Genomic DNA, 22,502 nt, shown 5'->3' on the forward strand with positions numbered 1-22,502 from the left:
CACAGATTGTGTACAATTGAATGAATGTAGCACAGTCACTTATCAATTCTTCCTATTGTTAGATATGTGGAATGTTTCTTGCTCTTGGCTACTATCAGCAAAGCTGTTATGAACAGTCTTTTTTTAAATATATTTTTATTGATTTCAGAGAGGAAAGAGAGGGAGAGAGAAATATCAATGATGAGAGAGAATCATTGATGGGCTGCCTCCTGCACCCGCCCTACTATGGATCGAGCCCGCAACCTGGGCATGTGCCCTGGCCAGAATCAAGCCTGGAACTCTTCAGTCTATAGGCCAGTGCCCTACCCACTGAGCCAAACTGACTAGGGTTTTATGAACATTCTTACACAAAGAAAAAAAGAGTAGGTGATGCAAATACCAACGCTGGTGACAGTGTGGAGCAGCTGGCACTCACACTGCTGCTGAGAACAGAAACTACTACAGCCACATGGAATACTGTCTGAAAGCATCTACTAAACATAAATACCCTCTGACCCACGTGTGCTCAAAGCACATGCCCATTGGTGACAGAATTACAAGTTCATTGCTGCACATTCTTACACTGAACCCTACAGAGCAATGGAAATGACCGACAGGCAAATCTTTCCACGTGGAGCAAAAGAAGCTGAACACAAGAATATACCCTATTTATAAAGTGCAAAACCAGCAAAAATAACATATAGTAACAGAAATTAAGATAGAATTACCTGTGTGGGTGGTGGAAAGTAATGAAGGAGCATAAAGGGGTTTCCTAGATTGCTGGCAATGTTCCTTATCTTATCTGCATGGTAGTTACATGGCATATTTGGAAAAAATTATCAACAATACTCATAATTTATATACTTGTGGTTATGTAGGAAAATGTCCTTAATTTAAGATTTAAGGAGGTACATGCTAGAATAATTAGGAGGGAAATAAAAGTATGTCTGAAGATTATTTTCAAATGGGTTAGGACAGCCGTGGGCAAACTACGGCCCGCGGGCCAGATCTGGCCCGTTTGAAATGAATAAAACTAAAAAAAAAAGACTGTACCCTTTTATGTAATGATGTTTACTTTGAATTTATATTAGTTCACACAAACACTCCATCCATGCTTTTGTTCCGGCCCTCCAGTCCAGTTTAAGAACCCATTGTGGCCCTCGAGTCAAAAAGTTTGCCCACCCCTGGGTTAGGGGGAAAAAAATTGCATATAAATAAATATATGAGAGAGAGTAAGAGAGAAGAGGCCCATGAGTTAACAACTGCTAAATCTAGGCTGGAAGTTATGCCAGTGTTCACTGTCTAATTCTTCCAACTTTTCTGTAGAAACATCTGCAGAGATACATTCACTGACCTCTCCAAGCACACAGCAAAGGGAACATTCAAACACTGTAAGTCACATGGTTTAAATGCGAGGTGAAAACTGTGACAGACTGACAGATTCTGATGTCCATTTCAGTAACAACAGTTCTCCTTCAAGAACAACAAAGAAAGAAATACGTCACCTTCTAAAAATGGAAACCGGCAAACTGAAGACTGATGGCGAAGCAGGTTGACTGGGAGGAATAACAGACCTGGTTTGTAAAGAAAACACAAGAAGGAAACAGATGAGTGGACCACAGCTTTGCCAAACAATACAGCTTGTCTCACTGCCCTGAAACTTAACTCACTAGGTGCAACTGGTTCTATCATTTAATGCAGTTTTAACAAATTTGCTACTTTCCTGGATTTGCTTAGGAAGAGTAAATTCTGCTTTTCTTTAGAAGTCCATATGATAAATGATTCATACCATGCAGGTGCTGGACTGGCAGATGGGTCTGGTACCCTCTCCTGCTGACCCTGCTCAAGCTCAGTTGTAAACAGATATTATCATCCTAAACATCTTCCCAAACAATAAAAACAATATAATATTAAAGAAAAACATGCAAAATTCAGAGTACTAAAAAATGTATCACTAACAAAAATTACTGCAGTAATTTAAAATTTTGTAGTTCATAATGTTCAAAAATAAAAATTCAGGGTGACTTTTTGAACCAATGGGTTTTTTAATACTGTTTACTCAAACCCAAAATCATCTGAGGTATACCTACCATGGATAGCATAAGCTTCATAAGTTAGAAATGTCTATGGGTTGCTATAAGATTGCATCAGAAACCTTAGATAAATAATTGTGAGTAAAAAAACTTTCTAAGTCTTAGCACTCACCACATATCCATTCTTGATACTTCATCAAATAATAGGAGACAAAATAATGCTCCAACTTCAGTCACCACAGTACAATCTTCATGAAATATCAAGGAAACTGAGAAATAAAAGAAGCATAATGTTATAAAGTATTAGAAAGGATGAACTTCAAATTTAAAATATCTTAACTGGAAGGAAAGAGATGCCATTCTCAGAGAAAGGCAATGTTGACAGATTAGCTGACATTACTAACACAGTGACCCTCTAATATGTGTCAGTGGTTCTCAACCTGTGGGTCGCGACCCCTTTGGCGGTCGAATGACCCTTTCACAGGGGTCGCCTAAGACCATCCTGCATATCAGATATCTACATTACGATTCATAACAGTAACAACATTACAGTTATGAAGTAGCAACGAAAATAATTTTATGGTTGGGTCACAACATGAGGAGCTGTATTTAAAGGGCCAGAAGGTTGAGAACCACTGAAGAGGCTGTGACAACAGTGTCTGCTTGGTAGGTGTGGGAGGAGCCTGTACCTCCCAGAGGACACAGACACTGCTGGTGCAGGAACCATACCCCCTCACTGGGCAAAGGACACTTTCAGTTCATCGGAAGCAAACTGATCCAGGGTCTAAGAAGGTTTGCCAAGTCTAAAGGTTTGGCTAAAGTTGCTCATTGAAAGATCTCAATATCTGCCCTTTCCTATAAACATATAATCATAGAACTTGGACTTTTGACTTTAAAATGTTGTATTTGTGCTAGTTTTGTTTTAATATGTATGTCTTGACCATTACAAGCCACCCTTAATGCCAATTTAAGGACATAATGAGATATCACACCAAAGGTTCAGGATGTAAAGGCATAAACAAACAAGGCTAAGGAAGCAGATGCTGGAAAGAAGGCAGTAGTGACTGCAGCCACAGCTCTCTCTCTTTACAGACAACAATTACTGTCTGAGCTCCAAAGGACAGCTCCATCAATGGGCACAGAACAATTGAAGGCATCAACCTCTCCCAGCTCCAAGGTCTACACAGTAACAGGGTTACCAGGAAGCTTCCACAAAAGTACTGAACACTTTCTATTGCAATGGGTTTTAGTGATTTAAAAAGTTTGCTATTCTGTAAGTTAAATGGAAAGTAAATGCTTCCTACAGTTAAACAATATCACTTAAAGCTTAACACTGATTTCACCATTAGCAGAATGTGTCCCATTTACCTCTGAACAGCAGAGTCAGCAGAGAAGCCTGCTGTGCGAGGGAAACACGGGCGCCTGGGTCCGCACAGAGAACCTTCCTCAGGAGTGTGAGGCTGGGCTGGATCAGACATTCTATCAACTGGCCAGAAGGAAACACATAGTTACTCTATGTGCATTAATTCTAAGGTGAGCTAAAACAGACTCTAGTATTATCTTATTATAGTCTTATTATTATCTCGTTCTAAATTGTATGCTTTATCAAAATTGTGTGAAACAAAAATGCAAACAAATATTAAGAATTATTTTCCACTGAAAATAAGCTTTGTATATACTCAGGCTTATACATCATATAGAAATTTTAAGACTAGTTTTTCTTTACAGAGGTCCCACTCTTAGACATAAACGAACGAACAAGGTAATGGTGTTAGGACTTATAAACTCCAAGGACTTATGCAAATTCAGCTGAATTCACTTTAAGATCTGATTAATAAAAATACCAATCTGTAAAAATATGTCTACATGTGCAGTAGTCTTACCTCACCATCCTCACCCACACATTCATTTAAATACTCAATTATCTTGTCAATTAAGCACAACTTTTTCACCACAGCATGCATTTTAATATCTGTAGACAAAGAAAGTAGTAAAAGTTAAAGAACATTTTCTATAGTTTTAATAATACAGAACAGATATCCATATAACTTGCAAACTATTAAAAATATTGACACCTGATATTAAAATTAGAAGATAAAACTTTAAGTTTTTTATTTAATATACCTCTGAACAATTTTAAAACTATTAAGTAACAAGCAGATCTGACTCCTGAACTGTAAAAAATAAACCTGTTAGAAAAGAATAATTAAATTAACTAGTTCAGACTCTGAAAAGTACTAGAATTTCATGCATACAAATGAATCCTTGTATTTGCACATGACAAATTATTGTCTTTATATTGTTGAATTGACAACTCTTCCCTTCTCTAAGTCCATTAACTCAAAATGTTTAGAATTCTTCACAAGTTAATGTATAAATATGGCTTACAACATGATCACTTTTCTATTAATAAGATCTCTAACCTCAAATTGTTAACAGTAAATATAAAAGGGATTATAACATACACTATACATTTCCAAAGAATAGGAACTACTTTTTAATAAGTATATACATGTGTGCACAATATTTATGTCCCCCAAAAATTCATATGTAGAAACTTAATCTCCAATGTGATGGTATTAAGAGGTGGGGCCTTTGGGAGATTAGGTCGTGAAGGTGGAGCCCTCAGGAGTGGGAGTAGTGCCCTGAGAAAAGAGACCTCAGAGAGCTCCCTCACCCCTTCTGCAGGTGAGTTCACGGGGGAAGGCTGTCTATGAACCAGGGAGCATGCCCTCACCCAACACAGATCTGCTGGCTCCTTGCCCTTGGACTCCCAGACTCCAGAACTACTATGAGAATCAAATGTCTGTTGTTTATTAGTCATCTGGTCTATGGTATCCTAGTATAGCAGCCTGAACAGACTAAGACACACACACACACACAAACACACACACAGACACACACGAGATATTACTGGCTCCAAAAATCTACTTGCTTATAGATTAGTTACAAGTATTTAACGATTTGCAAATTTTTTTTAATTTGTTCTCCTATAGTTTCAATGAATACATACACTGAGAAACAAATATACATATTCATACTGGACTAGTAGCTTTCACTCCAACTACCTTTAGCTGCCACTTTTTGAAAAAGTAGTTTCCACTGCCCCCCCAACACAGTACATACCAAAATTATATTTTTGAAATGTTAATAATACTAAAAGAACACTTCCTAAAAGTTTCTGAATCGTTTTTGTCCAGGTTCCCCACATTTATAGGGACTTATTTTCTAGAGTCTGTGTTACCGCTATTAAAGCCACAGACAGGCTGTGTATGCTTTTTCAAATTCCTCTCACCCAGTTCCCACTAGTGCCAGGATAGAAATATTAACCATGCCCCATCTTCCCACTCAGTAAAAACCTTTTCATGTAAGTACAAAGTTATCATTTCTCTCAACTATTAAAGATAAGTTACAGATGTCACATATTGGGAAAAAGAAAAAAAACGAATCCAAAGAATAGACTAACAACACTATAAAGTTAACTGTATATTTTACAAGTTGTTTTTTTTTTTTAAATAAGCCTTTAAAGAAAATACAGCTACGGGACATTATTATTTTACCCTCCCACAAAGTACTATATGATTGATTTCTCTAAGAATGATGGAACAAAATAAAATTACCATATACTAGGTAAACTGAGAAAGAAACATGCAATTTACTGTTGGAATTAGATCAGTATCTTAGAAGGTAATTCCATCAAGTGACATTCTACAGGTAAAATAAAGATAATGCAGAGCAGAGTCAACAAACTACTTTTATAAAGAGCTAGATGGTAATAAGTGAAGCTTTTCTGGCCACATATAGTGTGTCCTACACTTTTTTTTAAACAACTCTTTAAATATGTAAAAACCATTCTTAACTCAAGGGCTATAAAAAGAACAGACCAGGCCCAGCAGCAACCAATATCTGCCAACCCAACACAGCAACCAAAGGTATTACCTTGCATGATCACAGCAAGCTGTTCTGCAGCTGACTTTCTCAAAACAAGGTCAATGTCATCTGAAATAAAGATTTCATATACCTTTTCAACAGTCTCCAACTGCAAACCAAAAGAAAAAAATCTTTTTTATCTACTTCCAATTCTCCAAGAAAATTTTATAGTTCATACCATAAGAACAAAAGCTCAAAAAGTCAACTTACTTAAATGGCATATTTACATGTCAATATGCAACAATAATGTGCTAGGTCAGGGAGGAACTTAGGACCTCAAACAAAGAGCCATCCTGTCAATGAGCCACTTAATGTATATTTTTGCTAGGAAGTCATTCCTGACCACTGGCTGTCTAAAGAATTTCAGGAAAAACATCCCTGCAGGTAGGAGCAGGCAACCCTGAGATGAGCAGTCCAGACTCGTGACTCAGGACTTCTGTTGCTCCAGAAGCCCACAGCTGCAATTCCCTTGGCCCTGTCCCTTTCCTCCCACTTAGAGACCACAAAGAAGGCAGCCCTATGGGACTTGCTGCCCAGAACTCCAACAAAGCCACCCCAATACCAGACCGTGACTGACATTCATGCTAAGACAGGGTCTGAGCTCACAAAACTCAGGAGAAGAGAAGAGAAGAACAAAGACAACACTCCTCTTTTCTCCCACCCACTATCTGCTGGCCCTAAGTACTCACAAGACAGTTCTAGAATGGCCACTCCTGGCCTTCCTCCCCACCACACTGAGGACACAGGAGGGACCACCAGTGCTTAGGACTCAGGGAGTCCCCAACAGGACCTGGTGCATGGCCAGGGAAGTTTCTCCAATCCTCTTGCCATGGCTGTCATACGAATCCAAACACTCAAGTTGAAAGAACAATGAACTTGTTTCCCATTTTAAGACTGTCTCTGTGGTTAACAGACCCAGGGCTTTGTTCCTAAGATTATTTGATGCCAATCAGAAACTCATTGTCCTGAGGTCTTAATGCTTGAGGAAGTGACTGTGTGTGTGGGGGGGGGGGGGAGGCAGGGGAGGGAGGAGGTGGGTAAGTCAGGGTGCTGGGCGGGGCCAATTTGAATCAGCTGTCTGTTTCCCCATTTCACTTGCCAAGGAATTTTCCTAGCTTCTTACTATCCTGCCTCAATTCTATTCCACGTGGATCTACAGTACTACCACAGGCTTAGGGGGCTGCTCTACACTGAAAAGAGAAACTGCCTTTACCTCTATATTATTTTTTCCTCTTACACTGAAGAGGCTTAAAATTTTATCATAGGAACTTTTTCCTTCTAAGCTATTGTAGACAATTTCCAACATGAGAACAAGAATTCTAAATAGCTTTATGTCAGTGACATATGGTCTTAAGAGTCATCACAAAATTTCTTTCCACTAAATTAGCCTTATGTTGTACTTAAGACACTATTCAAATTCACTGCATTTGTGGTGTATGTACTAAATGAAAAGGGACATAGTACCTGGCATTTGGTAGACACTCAAGAAATTAATCTGTTCTGTATCAAACAACCACATAGTAATAAACTCAAAAGTCACCTTAATAATCAGCTCTTTCCTGTCATCCAATTTGAGTTCAATAGGTTTTTTCACGATAAATAAGTTAGTAGCTCTGGCGAGAACTCTGGCATCCATTGCAGGGCGCTTTCTCTCAGCCCCCTCCTCGCTGGTAAGATGACAGACTAACAGCTTCAATGCTAGTGAACGGACCCTGTGGAAACACAGTATATGAGGCAACCTTCTGCAACCTGCAAACCTTCTGTAACATGCAGATGTATACGAAGTACAGAGGTCTACAGTCACAACACATTATTATATATCAACACAGTAATTAGCCATGCTTATAGTGCTATTACTAATAACATTTTACTTTTTCTATTAAAATATTTAGTGTATAACTACAATCATTCTTTCAATTTTACTTTTATTAATAAACATCAGCATTAAAGAATAATCAGTAATTACAAATGGAGAAACAGACTCACTAAGACTGTGTACTTCAGTCAACATCACATTCAACTTCACTAAGTCAAATTAAATCTAAATTCTGACTCCAAGTCCAGTGATCGTTCTCAATCACCAAAATGATCCATGAGCAGAATTAATGTTAGATCGGACCTCCAGGGGGGTATCACACTAATACCTAGTATCACAGCAATGTATAAATATCTTATATTAGGAATCAAACAGATTCCCCTCAAATATGAACATACTTTGATTCCCTTCATAATTCTGTTTTATCTGGAATGGATTAGGAATAAGGTCTGTTGAGTCCATTGAGATTTTAAGAAAAGATTACATACTGTATGCTACTGGACAGTGGAATGGAAAAACAGAAAACCATCACATGGCAAAGGGCATGGAGTTGGGAGAGTTTGACAACCAGTTAACTATCACACCTGACAGGCTGTTGAACTACATGGGAACTGGGCACATTTTAAGCAATAATCCAAGTACTACTTATAAGACAATTAAAACCTGCATACTCAGAGAGGCCTCCTTACCACAGCCATGGGCTGTGTCACCCTGCTGTGCCCTGACACCCTGAAGTGCCCTATCATAACACTGGTCTAGAGTTTTTACAATTAATAAAGTATAATTGATCAGACCTCTCTTCTCAATTCCATGCCAACTTCAGAAAGGGCCTGTCTGTGTTGTGTACTGCTGGGTTCCGACAGCCAACCTCAGTTCCCAGCCACATGGGTGATGCTCAGTAAGTGCTTCCCAATTCTAACCAGGAATTTAAAATCATAAAAATCATCTCTAGAGACTAATATTTACTCCAAGTTGGTGTGGGAATCAGGCAAACTCTCCCTCTTCCATTTGCTGTAACCGCCTGAAAGCTAAGAACAGCAAGACACCTACATAATGCTTTTCCCTGCTCCTTTCATTCCAGTCCAGTGCTGTCAGTTATGGACAGTCACCACCACAGTAAGAAAGTGAGAGTGGGATGTGTGAAGCATGTATTTATGCAACTCCTCCTCTGGTCTACAAAAGTAGCATCGTTTGGGGTTTAGCCTGGGACACCAGAATCCAGTTATTCATTCCTCTACACTATTTCTTTCAATCAATACATTTAGAGCAGCGGTTCTCAACCTGTGGGTCGCGACCCCTTTGGCGGTCGAATGACCCTTTCACAGGGGTTGCCTAAGACCATCCTGCATATCAGATATTTACACATGATTCATAACAGCAGCAACATTACTGAATTATGAAGTAGCAACGAAAATAATTTTATGGTTGGGTCACAACATGAGGAACTGTATTTAAAGGGCCAGAAGGTTGAGAACCACTGATTTAGAGCACATTTATGTTCCAGGTACTCCATGAAGTGCTGATGGTGTAAAGATTAGCCAATGTACAGGGTTCCTGCCTAATGGAATTTATGGTTTGGTGGGTTGTGGTAAAATGAATCAAATAATGAAAGCAAATAGGAACCCAAACTGCCTTAAGTTCTGTGTAGTAGGACCTTACCCAAAGAGAGGCCGGCCTTGCCCTCCACTCCTGGGAGGGGATCTCTAGGTCCCTGGAGTGCCCTGCCTGCTAAGAATGTCTGCTTACCAGACCTTGGGCCCCCAAGGGTGAACAGGAAATAAACTTCTTGTGTGCAGTGACCGTTTCGGCGGAGGGATCATGCTACACCAGCACAAATGAACATGTGAAAGCCAATCCCCCACCCCAAGGAGCACGGACACTTTAACTCCATCTGCGCTGCATCACCCCTGACTTTACCCTCTACACTACATTGAGATTTTTATAATCTCTCCTTTTAATTTTCCTCCTTCCATTTTCTTCATATTTTATTTCCACCTACTTTCTTATTTTCAGTCTGATCATCTGCTTATAAATAAGCGGCTGTTTTATTGTGGTGTGAGGTTGGGGAGAACAGAATTGTCCACTGTCAAAAGAACATGTTTGTTCCTCCCAGGAACTGTAAACATCAAATCCATCAGGTAAACTTCAAGGCATTGTGGTGGGCGTGAGACTGTGTCTGCTGGACTCAGAACTGGTCTTCTGGGAATCAAGCAAAGTTCCCACCACCTACAGCGTAAACATAACTTTCACACATAGCCATGCAGTTCGCATGTCAGTGACATTCTTGTTACCACTGTCTCAGGTGAATTGCAGTTTGCTCTAAGAATACCCTCTCACCCAGTCATCCCAGTCCAAAGGTTCTTTGTGGCCATGTGTTCTTTCATAGTGACAATGGCACTACCAACCTCCCAAGCAAAGAAGCATTTTTGACAAATCACACACGTAAGAATTCTATTGCTATTTCTCACTATTCTTAATTTGGGGTGGGGTAGGGGATGGAGTCTCTCCATTTCTATGGCCTCTTTGTTTTTGTTTAGCCAGGGACTGGAAAAGTCATATATACTGTATCTATCATTTTAATGTAAAGTTATTCCAGAGACTTCCCAAGAGGGTTCCCTCCCGCCCCCCGCCTGCTTTGGAAATCTTAAAAATTTTAACAGTTGTTTGTGGACAACTAGTAAAAAAAAAAAAAAGAACATGTTTGTTCCTCCCAGCTTTTCAATCCACTCTTTTTCCTCATCACTGCTTATCCCTCTGACTACACTTCTGTCTCTTCTCAATGACGAAAAATCTAACCAGTTACCTAAGAGAGCACCAGAGAACACACATGTTGCATTGACAGAGAGGGAGCAACCACACACTTCTGCTTTTCTTTGAGTTAAAAGAATACTGACACTGATGTCAGAGGACAAGCCAGGCAAGATTAACCCTTTGCGGTCGTATTAAATTTGGACATGGGTGTCGTACTGGTCGGAATTAATTTCCATTGAAAGAGCAGTGATACATAACATGCAAGATTATGAAGGATAAACGAGATTTATTAATTCTTTTTTGGAACTACGTCACTACTAGTAGAATCACTACAAACGTTATCACTTTCTACGTCAGAGTCAGTATTCAAGGTGCCAAAATAAAACTCTTCATCGTTACTTTCAGATTCGCAGTACACTTCTTTCGGTAACTTTCTTTTTGCCATTTTGGAGTTTATTTTGAAATATCTTAACAAGCGAGAATGCCTAATTACAGTTAAACATAATTTGTAAAGCTTTATTTGAAATTCTGCGAAGTATCTCCGAAGCTTGTCAATTTCTTCACTCTCAAAAGGCGACTGACTCGCCACGGTGTTTTGCATGGCAAGTGTGGAACGACCACGTTTGTTTATATTGAGTTTCGATATCTCCGATTTGTCGGGGCAATGTTTTGGTTCGTGACAAGGTCGCTTAGACACTTAAGAGCTTTCAGAGTTCAGAAATTATGAACTGATACATGAATGAATAGAGTTAAGATTCGTACGGTTCCTTGCTGTGGTGGCTGAGAGCAGACATACGACCAGAACGGTAAAAAAGCTTTGGTGGCTGAGAGTAGACAAACAACCGCAAAGGGTTAAACCACCTGCACACTCTAGTACATAAGGCAGCTGGTCTACTACATCTTTGTGAAACCCTCAATTTTCAGAACAGATGTTTAGAAAAGGATCACTCTAGGCCAGGGGTGGGCAAACTTTTTGACTCGAGGGCCACAATGGGTTCTTAAACTGGACCGGAGGGCCGGAACAAAAGCATGGATGAAGTGTTTGTGTGAACTAATATAAATTCAAAGTAAACATCATTACATAAAAGGGTATGGTCTTTTTTTTTTTTTTTAGTTTTATTCATTTCAAACGGGCCGGATCCGGCCCGCGGGCCGTAGTTTGCCCACGGCTGCTCGAGGCTAACCGTTCCTAAAGAGGGCAGACGAGACGCTCTGTACCTTCTGCAATCTATTGATCTGCATGGCTCCTACCTGCGCACAGCACTGTGAACAGCACCGAGGGCAGCAGCTACACCGGATGCAGGTCCAACCACTGCACTGGGAATGGATGGTATGTTTCAGGAAAGCACCCAAAACACCTGCATCTGCTTATAGCTTCACCCATTGGTTCCCTCTGTCTAATAAAAGAAGCACTTTCCTTTACCTTCCGCATTCTATTCTGTCCCAGACTGATGTAATGACTGCACTATACTTTCTTAGAATGTCCCCATTCATCTTTCACACTCAAAAGCCTCCGATGCACTTACGACGGCTTCTTCACGAGCAAGAGCCGCAGAATGGACTTGAGCCGGGTGGTGCAGGGGAGGACCTCCTCGCCTCCCTCAGAACTCGCCTTGCTTAGGAGGAGGATACAGTTCCCCAGAGGGTCTTCCGGGTCAGCATAGCCCTAACAGGTTTCAGTAAAAAAGAAATTACTGTTTGATTTTATATATATTGCTTAATTTTTTAACTTAAAAATAAGAACTACATTGACCTGTCAGGCAACTCAAAAATATCTCCTAATTTAGCTACAAAGTCACTTTTCAAAATAACCTACAAGCAGTAAGAAGCCTACCTACAACTATTTAAAAATAGTACTGAAGAACTTCAGGAAAATATGCCAATCCTCAGGACACCCGCCAGCTTTCCTGTTTTCTGGGACTCTAGTAGATGAGGCCCCCGGGTCTTCAGACCTGTCCCCACAGGACAGAGGTGGAGTATGGCAGACACACCTGCGTGGAACCGAACCACATGAGCCTCACAGCTCCTGCTCTACAAGCTAGTTCCTATGAGGGCACTGCCCACCTCTACCTTCTCTGAGAGGGTCAGGGACCTGGACTTCCCTCACTCCTTTAACGCCCACAAGGACTGCTAAAAATGCTGTTTCCAAGAGTTCATTAACCAAAGGAAAACTCTAGTTACATACTAGTGTATTCACAGAAATCATTCATGAAGCAAGTTTAGTTATGGAAAGTCTACTTAAAGGCACTGTTAGCTTGGCCGAAAAGCCTTCACATAAGGCTGATTCTATTCCTCACGTCCTGCTAAGTGCCCGCACCTCACTCTGAACCTCCCGCCCACATGCACAGATAAACACCTCTGCCAGAAACCCCTTCCTATTCATGCTTCCACGGATCAGAAAGGGAGGCTACATGTCATACCTGCAGCACTGGGATGACAGGACACAGAGACTCGATAAACCTGTTCCAGGTCAGTGCTGTCATCATCAATTGTCCCTGCAGCAGGTACAGCAGGATGGCCTTTGCTGCAGCATTCACCTGCCCAATAACACAGACAAGACATCCGGCAAAATGAGGTGGTCCCCCGAAGGACTTGTATGCATGCATATAAGCATAACCAATGGACATAAAGACACTGGGGGGTAGGGGAAGCCAGGGGATTGTCAAGGGCGGGGGGGGGGGGGAGGGGGCGGGGAAGGACACATATGTAATACTCTTTGTAATACTTTAAGCAATTAAAAAAAAAAAGAAATAATCAATGAGAGAGAAACATCGATCAGCTGCAAAAAAAAACACGAGGTGGTCCCTGAGTTGCTGGACACACCTGGAACACATGATAAAAACTAGAAAGGTACAATAAGTAACATCTCATCCTTCAAATGTTCCTATTTCTGAAACATCATCTTACACTCTGCTCCCAACCAGTCTTCCCCTAATGATATCCTTTTACCATCTATATAATAAAAGCCTAACCGAACCTTACAACAACGACCAGAACAACCGGTCGCAATGATGTGCACTGACCACCAGGGGGCAGACACTCAACACAGGAGCTGCCCCCTGGTGGTCAGTGCGCTCCCACAGGGGGAGTGCCACTCAGCCAGAAGCCGGGCTCACAGCTGGCGAGCACAGCAGGAACCTCTCCGCCTCCGTGGCAGCTCTAAGGAGCAGCAAGCCAAGTGGTAAGGAGCGAGGGGTCCCAGACTGTGAGAGGGATGTCTGCCTGCCGGCTTAGGCCCTCTCCCCACGTGGAGAGGGCCTAAGCCGGCAGGCAGACATCCCCCAAGGGGTCCCAGACTGTGAGAGAGCGCAAGCTGGCTGAGGGACACCCCCTCTCCCCCTCCCCATGGGTATAAATTTCGTGCACTGGGCCTCTAGTTAGGGTATATTCTTCCACTGAACAAAAATGTGCCTCAGTGAAATAGCCTGCTTACTATAAGGACTGTTTGGTTCTCTACATCTTAGATAAAAAACGTAAGTAAAATGTTTCATCTGTCCTGTATTTTGATTCTCACATTTTCCATAGCATTTCTTTTTATTTAAACAAACAACATGTATGAACCCAACATTAAAGACAAGTTTATTTTCTGTTTCTTATCATACTCTCTAGTTATATTAGGATATTACCTTGATTTAGCTGAGTGTCTAAAGACTTACAGTTTTTTGCACTTACTTATAACACACCATACCTCATTTTTGGGATCTTGAATGCCAAATGCAGAGATTTCATACAGGACTTTTGGGTGAAGTAGAAAATGAATTCCACTACAGAGTGAAGACACAGGTTTAGTGACATTATGGACACCTAAACATTCCTGTAAAATAACACAAAACGTTTTTTAAAATTAGTGACTGATTTTTCAAAAGGATGCATCTTTCTCTGTTTAAAATTCAATTCCAATTTTACTTTTCACTTCATTGAAACTTTTCTTTTACCTCGAGAGGATGAAAAAGATTCTCTTGCCCAACAGTTTTTTAGTCTGCATGAGATATGTATTATGTTACTTTCTGCCAACAAGCAGTCTTGATAAACTGAATAACCAAACTATTGAGACAACCAAATCTCTTAAGTTGTTCATAATGATATACATAAAAGAAATAAATAACATAGTAAATGATATACCCAAAAGAATTAAAGCAGGAACTCAAATAGATATTTGTACACCTGTGCTCATAAAAGCATTGGTTACAATAGCTAAGAGATAAAACTAATCCAAATGTCTATCAACAGAGGAATGGATAAACAAAATGTGGTACATACAAACAGCATATTCAGCCTTAAAAAGGAATGCAATTCTGATCTGTTATAACATGGATGAACCTTGAAGATACTATGTTAACTGAAATAAACCAGATACATACATAAAATATATGATTCCACTAATATGAGATACCTTGAATAGTCAAATTCAGATAGAAGTAGAATGGTGATTGTTAGGACCTGAGGGGAAGGGAAATGAGAAATTATTGTTTAATGGGTACAGAGCTCCAATGTGGGAAAAGAAAAAAGTTCAGGAGATGAATAATGTTGATGGTTGCACAAAAACATGAATGTACTTACTACCACTTAACTGTACACTTAAAAATGATTTAAATGGTAAATTTTATGTTATGTATATTTTGCCACAATTTTTAAAACGCAAATTAGACAGAGCTAAAGAAATAGTATACTGAATGACAGCACTGAGGAATTTCATCAAAACAAAACAGAAAGAGATACAAAAATATAGCAGGTCCTGAAGAACACAAAGGGTGGAATAAAGTCTAACAGATCTCATGAGTGCTCCATCTAGAGAGAATAGCAAAGTTAAGAGAGATAATAATGACTGAGAATTACCCAGAAATGCGGGCAGACATGAGTTTTCAGATTGAAGAGTGCTGAACAAGGTACATAAATTTTAAAAATGTATAAAAGACACACTGTAATGAGACAAGAAAAAGATCTTAAAAGGAACTAGGAATAAAATGCAAATCAGTTATATTAATAGTAGACTTCTCAACAATGAAACAAGGACAAAGCAGTATCACAAAGTGCAAAGGAAAAACAGCAATCTATCTATAATAATCTATAATAATAAAAGTGTAATATGCTAACTAGACCGGACAGCCTTCCAGACGACCTTCTGGATGAAGCTGGGGCTATGAGGGAAGCCTGGGTCCCAGGTGCCTGCCAACAGCTAAAGGGAGGTCTGGGTCCCAGGTGCCAGTGGCCGGAGGGAAACCCGGGTCCCGGGTGCCAGAGGGAACCAAGTGCCAGCAGCCAGGGGAAGGAAGGCCTACTCTTGCACGAATTTCATTAATTGGGCCTTTAGTAATTATATACCCAGCTAAGCTATCATTCAAGAGTAAGGTAAAGCCAAGATATTTTTAAACATATGTACCATTAGTCACAGAATGTCATTGAAAATATAGAAAAACTTATTTCAGTAAAATGTAGACTGAACCTAAATATTTATCAATAAAGAAAAGAAAGAACATTCTAACTAAAGAGCAGTTAAGATGAATGGACCAGGTAGATCTCAAATCCTACTATTAGATGAAAAGAATAGGCAGCAAAAACATATCTACACTAATAAAAGAGAAAAATGGTAACTGGCGTACGGTGCTACCCTTTTCATTGGCTAATCAGGGCTATATGCAAATTAACTGCCAACTGAGATGGCAGTTAACTGCCAACAAAGATGGCGGCTAATTTGCATATGTAGGCACAATGCAGGGAGGTGAAAGGGAAAGCAGGAAGAAGCCCCCTGCCACTGACAGTGATCGGAAACCCAGGGGGGAGCTAAGAGCTGAGGGGCAGGGCAAAGGCGGCCCTAGGGCCGCCTTTGCCCTGCCCCCCAGCCATGATTAGAGAATCAGGTGCCTTTGCCGCCCTGGCCAATGATAGCAGGAAGTAGGGGTGGAGCCAGCGATGGGAGCTGGGCACGGTCGAAGCTGGCAGTCCCGGGAGCTAGGGGTCCCTTGCCTGGGCCTAAAGCGGAGCCCACGATCGCAGGGCCACTGCAGCTGCGGGTCCCCACTGCCCAAGCCAGACGCCTCAGCCAGAGGCGTCCTGCAGGGGCAGGGGCGGAGCCCGCGCGATCGCGGTGCCCCCCGCTGCCACTGCGGGTCCCCGCTGCCTAGGGCTGGACGCCTAGGCCAGAGGCCTTAGGCCTGGGCAGGGGCGGAGCCTGCAACCGCGGGGAGCTGGGGGTCCCCTGCCCAGGCCTAATGCTTCGGCCAGAGGTGTTAGGCCTGGGCAGGGGCAGAGCGGGAGATCGCGGGGAGCTGGGAGTCCCCTGCCCAGGCCTAATGCCTTGGCCAGAGGCGTTAGGCCTGGGCAGGGGCAGAGCCTGCAACCGCGGGGAGCTGGGGGTCCCCTGCCCAGGCCTAACGCCTCGGCCAGAGGTGTTAGGCCTGGGCAGGGGCAGAGCGGGAGATCGTGGGGAGCTGGGAGTCCCCTGCCCAGGCCTAACGCCTTGGCCAGAGGCGTTAGGCCTGGGCAGGGGCGGAGCCTGCAACCGCGGGGAGCTGGGGATCCCCTGCCCAAGCCTGACACCTCTGCCAGAGGCCTCAGGCCTGGTCAAGGGGCCGATCCAGTGATTGGTGATCGGAGGGTGATGAGAGTCAACTCCTCTGGCCGAGGCATCAGGCCTGGGCGGGGGGCTGGGGGACCACTGCCCAGGCCTGATGCCTGGGCCAGAGGCATCAAGCCTGGGTGGGGGGCGGAGCCGGGGATTGGAGGGATATGATGGTCCCCTTGCCCAGGCCTGAAGCCTGGGTCAGAGGCATCAGGCTTGGGTGGGGGGTGGAGCAAGCGATCAGAGGGAGATGGGGGACCCCTGCCCAGGCATAATTCCTGGGCCAGAGGCCTCAGGCCTGGGCGGGGGTCAGAGCCAGTGATCGGGGGGAGATGGGGGTCCCCTGTCCAAGCCTGACACCTCTGGCGGAGGCGTCAGGCCTGGGCAAGGGGCCGATCAGGCGATCGGAGGGTGATGGGGGTCTACGCCTCTGGCCGAGGCATCAGGCCTGGGCAAGGAGCAGAGCCAGCAATCGGAGGGGTCTGGGGGTCCCCTGCCCAGGCCTGACGCCTGGGCCAGAGGCATCAGGCCTGGGCTGGGGGCAGAACCAGTGATGGGGGGAAATGAGGGTCCCCTGCTCAGGCCTGGCGCCTCTGTCAGAGGCGTCAGGCCTGGGCAAGGGGCCGATCCTGCGATTGGAGGGTGATGGGGTCAACGCCTGAGGGCTCCCAGTATGTGAGAGGGGGCAGGCTGGGCTGAGGGACACTCCCCCCGTCCCCCACCCAGTGCACGAATTTCGTGCACCGGGCCCCTAGTGTATAGTATAAAAGAGTAATACGTAGTATTTATAAAGACATGCGTATATAATAAAGATATATATAAACAATGGTTGGGAAGGATAAATGCCAACTTTATAAGCAAGGTTATCTTGGTGGAAGAAGGAAAAGAAAAGAAAGAAGCTTCCACTATAAGTGTAATATTTTTATTTCTCTGAATAAAAAAGGATTGGAAATAAAAATGGCAAAATGTAAACATTTGTTATATATAGACTAGAGGCCCAGTGCATGAAAATTCATGCACTGGAGTGGGGGTTCCCTCAGCCCAGCCCGGCCCACCCCCTCTCACAGTCCGGGAGCCCTCAGGGGCAGGAGGCGACCCAGTGATCAGGAGAAGGCGACGCCCCATTACACCTCTGCTGTTGCCACTGCCGACAGTACAAGCCTCGGCCGGCCCTGGTTACCTGAGCCTTGGGTGGCCCTGGGCGGCTGGGCAGCCGCCATCTGAGGCTTGCCTGTGCTTCGGGCCAGCCCTGGGCATCTGGGGTGCTGAGGGGACTGGGGAAGTTTAATTCTGAAGTTATAAGAAGAAAATCCAATGTTTGTTAGTTCACAAAACAGAAAACCCACCTTAACAATTTCCAGACAGCAGTGATAAGTTTCAACTTTCACTTGTAGCAATGGGTGAGACAACATACGCAGAAACACTTTCTGACTTTCCCCTTGTAGTAATGGACTGGCCTGTGCTGATTTCCAGCTAGCAAAAAGATAAAATATCCACATCTAAGGCAAGGAAATTACCAAACAAAGGAAGTTGAAAAGCATAGTTGAAGGGGTTTCTTCCTATTCCAATTCTTTTAACTGGGATCATATTTAACTAACCCAATATTAGTATTTACCTAAGTACACACTTGTTTCATGGTAGGGAATACTCTCTCAAAGAGTACAGAAAACAACCCAGCTGGTGTGGCTCAATGGTTGAGTGTCAACCCATGAACCAGGAGGTCACAGTTTCATTCCTGGCCCAAGTTGCAGGCTTGATCCCAGTAGGAGGTGTGCAGGAAGAGGCCAATCAATCTTTCCCTCTCATTGATGTTTCTATCTCTCTCTCCCTCACTGTTCCTCTCTCTAAAATTAATAAAAACATTTTTTTTTTAAAAAGAGTATAAAAAACACTAACAATGTCTTTAAAAAAACTATACTTGTTATATCAATTGGTGCAACCATATGGAAAACATGGAGGTTGCTCAAAAAATTAAAAATAGAACTACCAAATGATCTAGCAATCCCACCTCTAGGTATATATATTTAAAGAAAATTAAATCAATATCTTGAAAAGATATCTGTACTCTCATGTTCATTCCAACACTATTCACAATAGTCAATTTTTGGAAATAACTCTAGTGTCCATCTATCAATGAATGAATAAAGAAAATAGCTGTATATATACAATAAAATATTACTCAGCCTTAAAAGAAAAAGGAAATCCTTCCATTTGTCACATGGATAAACCCAAAGGACCTGATGCCAAATGAAATACCTGGTTTGAATGGATACCAAAAGAAATGTATAGCCCCAGCTGGTTTTGCTCAGTGGATAGAACCGTGGACCATGGACTGAAGGGTCCTGGGTTCGATTCTGGTCAAGGGTATGTACCTCAGTTGAGGCAACCAATCTAAGTTTCTCTCTCTGTGTCTCTCCTCTCCACTCTCTCTAAAAATCAATGGAAAAATAAAAATTATTTCTTTAAAAAGTGTAAAATCCAAGGATAATTCACTTAGGTTGTAGCATGGCATTTTAAAGTTTGCTCTTGAATAAAACAGTAAACTGTCTTAATACAGTTCATATACAGTTCAAAGGTCAGACACATGTAAAAGCAATTTAAACTAAAAAATAACAATATTTAAGACCAATTTCATTTTCACTGCTCCTAACTTCACACATATGCATGCACACACCATGCACATGCACACATACACACACAATGTCCTATAATATAATCATATTAAGAAAGAAAATATTACATCTTTGAACAAAGGTTGATGATTTCCTCTATTAGAGGTAAATGATAATGATAGGAAAAGCTATGCAAGGCATGGTCTGCCATCTCCACTAATTCTAAAAGATTCTTCTCTCCCTGAAAAAAACAAAAAAAAAAACAATGTCAAATTCATATACAAAATTCTCCACAGCTATCTAAGCAGCTTTAAGAAATTAGATTATTCAGAGACCCTGAGATTCCTTACATTTACTTAAGTCCATTTTCTCAACAACCATCTAAAATGTCAGTCCAGGAAGAAAAATGTGGGAGAATCCCTACACTTGCCACATGAGACTGTGTATTATTTATCTCTGAGCAGGCTTAAACTTGTAATTGAGTGGCCTGGTCCTCTGACTACTTGTTTGTAGTCCTATGTCCCTGCTAACTGTAGCTCAAGGCAGGGCTCATGTTCTTATAATCCACCTCCCCCTTCTAGAATCCTGACCAGTTCTGAAAACATGAGAGCAATCAATACAAGTGTGGTTAACTTGACAATGCAAAAAGCTACAGAAATAATTCAACTTAAAGACAATTCAAACTTCTATCATGGAAGAAACAAGAAACCAGAGGAATCAAGATATGGCAAAAAGAAGAGGGTAAAAAACGATAATGGATAGCCCTGACCGGTTTGGCTCAGTGGATAAAGCGTCGGCCTGTGGACGGAAGGGTCCCAGGTTCGATTCCGGTCAAGGGCATGTACCTTGGTTGCGGGCACGTCCCCAGTGGGGGGTGTGCAGGAGGCAGCTGATCAATGTTTCTCTCTCATTGATGTTTCTAACTCTCTGTCCCTCTCCCTTCCTCTCTGTAAGAAATCAATAAAATATTTAAAAAAAAAAAAAACGATAATGGATAAATAAAGGAAAATTAGAAATATAACCTTCAGACAGACTCTACTGTAAGGGCAAAAATAAAAGTTTTTGTCCCAATTTTTAAGATCTTTAGGACCCAATTTAATATTTTCAGGCAATAAACAATTATTATAGTCAATGTTTACCCTAAGACTCAACCCTTTCACTGATCACATTCTAAAGAATATCCTAATAGTATCTCTAAAAGGAATAAGGAACAATACATAATTATTGCTACAACATCGTACCTAAAGGCAGCCTATGCCTTACAATCTAGTTCATGACTTTATTTAATAACAATATCAGGCTCTTTGTGTGAATAAATAAGGGTCTATAAATATTAAAGAAAAAATGTGTCTCCAAGTAAGCACTAAAATGATCCTTATAATTCTGTTTATGTTGTGTTACTCTTCATACACACTATGCCACTTCAAAGAGGCACTTATAAGTTTAAGCCTGCTCAGAGATAAATGAGAATAATTACTCATTTTCTTCATACTACTGGTTTCATTATATACACCATTCATTAATCTAAAGTCTTCATCTTACTTTTATACAAGCCATATCCTTACTTTATTCTGATAACTGACCCATTCACTAACAATGTATCCTATGTCTAACAATTCAACTATTATATGTCCATCAATTTGAAAAGTATAGGTTACACTTTCTAAATATTTTATCAAAGGAATTTAAAAGAGATATTAATAAAGCTTTTTACCTCCTTCCCAACATCAGACAGGAAGTTACAGGCACACTCAATGGAATAAACGGCCTCTGCAGCTCGTTTATAAATGCTGTAGTTTTCAGAATTCAGCTGTTCCAAATAGGCCACAGCAGCTTCGTGAATGGTCGGGTATTCCAAAGAAATAGGCATGTCCAATGAAACTAGAAACAATGCTGCTGACATAGACTCTGGTAAAAAGTGGCTTGCCTTGATAAATGGAAAAAAAAAATGTTAATTAAAAAAACAATTTTAGATAAACATAGCAAAATATAAATGTAGTTCAACTTTCTAAGTATTCTCTATCTCAAAGTCTCTGCTTTTCTAAAGAAACCTCTATTCCCCAAAACACCATCTCTCTGTATGGCTTTATTCAATACAATTTTCCTATGCCCAGAATATCTCAAGTCCAATTTTCAACTCTTTCCCAAGCCTGGGATACAGGATACCTCTTTCTTCCCCACCCCAACACTCAGAATTATGCTCCCCTGGGCCCAGCATCTTGTGTCTACCTTTGCTACTGAACTTAAGGCATGAGGCCTCTTCCTCTAAGTATTTTGTAAATGTGCACACAAATCACACACACAAAAAAAAAATGCAATAAACTCCTGAAAACAAGAACACTTTGCCACCATACCTGAGCACATACCCCAGGGCTCAGTAAGTACACGCTGCTTTGAATAACACTAAACCAAGTATAACTAAAGACTGCCTTAAACAGAAACTGGTTTTTATTTGGTTTTGTTTGTATTGAGGGGGGAGGGAAAATTCAACAAAATATTTAAAACAGTTCTAGAACACTCACAGAAAACTGATCCTTAACTAGTACAAAGTCAACAGGCCCCAAATGGAATATCAATGTGTTTTATAAGCTTAAATCAATTATTTAAACTGAAAGTCTTGTTTGTTTTTTTAATAATTCTAACTTCATGATAGGATTTTATGCATCAATTAAGAAAATAAAAAGAGTTAAAAATTCAATATTGGGCAGAGCTCACTGTTACGGCTGAAATGCTGTCTTTATTAAAGAAAGTTTGGACGTGATTTATTTCATAGGTAACCTATTTTAAAGATAATCATTATCCACCTGAAAGTCTAAAATTAA

General features: G+C 41.4%; 1 protein-coding gene across 1 annotated transcript in view; it reads right to left on the minus strand.

Annotated features, from left to right (window-relative positions):
- Positions 1–22,502, minus strand: part of RTTN (rotatin) — a 112,846-nt gene that overhangs the window by 65,495 nt on the left and 24,849 nt on the right. Inside the window, exons 12-23 of the mRNA XM_081098054.1 lie at positions 21,395–21,607; positions 19,809–19,921; positions 18,415–18,541; positions 14,198–14,323; positions 12,930–13,046; positions 12,036–12,175; positions 7,483–7,654; positions 5,952–6,051; positions 3,896–3,984; positions 3,381–3,498; positions 2,185–2,281; positions 1,485–1,553 (exon numbers count right to left, since the gene is read on the minus strand). Coding sequence (XP_080954180.1) covers positions 1,485–1,553; positions 2,185–2,281; positions 3,381–3,498; positions 3,896–3,984; positions 5,952–6,051; positions 7,483–7,654; positions 12,036–12,175; positions 12,930–13,046; positions 14,198–14,323; positions 18,415–18,541; positions 19,809–19,921; positions 21,395–21,607 — 1,481 coding nt within the window. The remainder of the gene's footprint in view (positions 1–1,484; positions 1,554–2,184; positions 2,282–3,380; positions 3,499–3,895; positions 3,985–5,951; positions 6,052–7,482; positions 7,655–12,035; positions 12,176–12,929; positions 13,047–14,197; positions 14,324–18,414; positions 18,542–19,808; positions 19,922–21,394; positions 21,608–22,502) is intronic.

Source organism: Myotis nattereri, assembly GCF_964212035.1.
Source record: "Myotis nattereri genome assembly, chromosome: 8".
Classification (NCBI taxonomy): domain Eukaryota; kingdom Metazoa; phylum Chordata; class Mammalia; order Chiroptera; family Vespertilionidae; genus Myotis; species Myotis nattereri.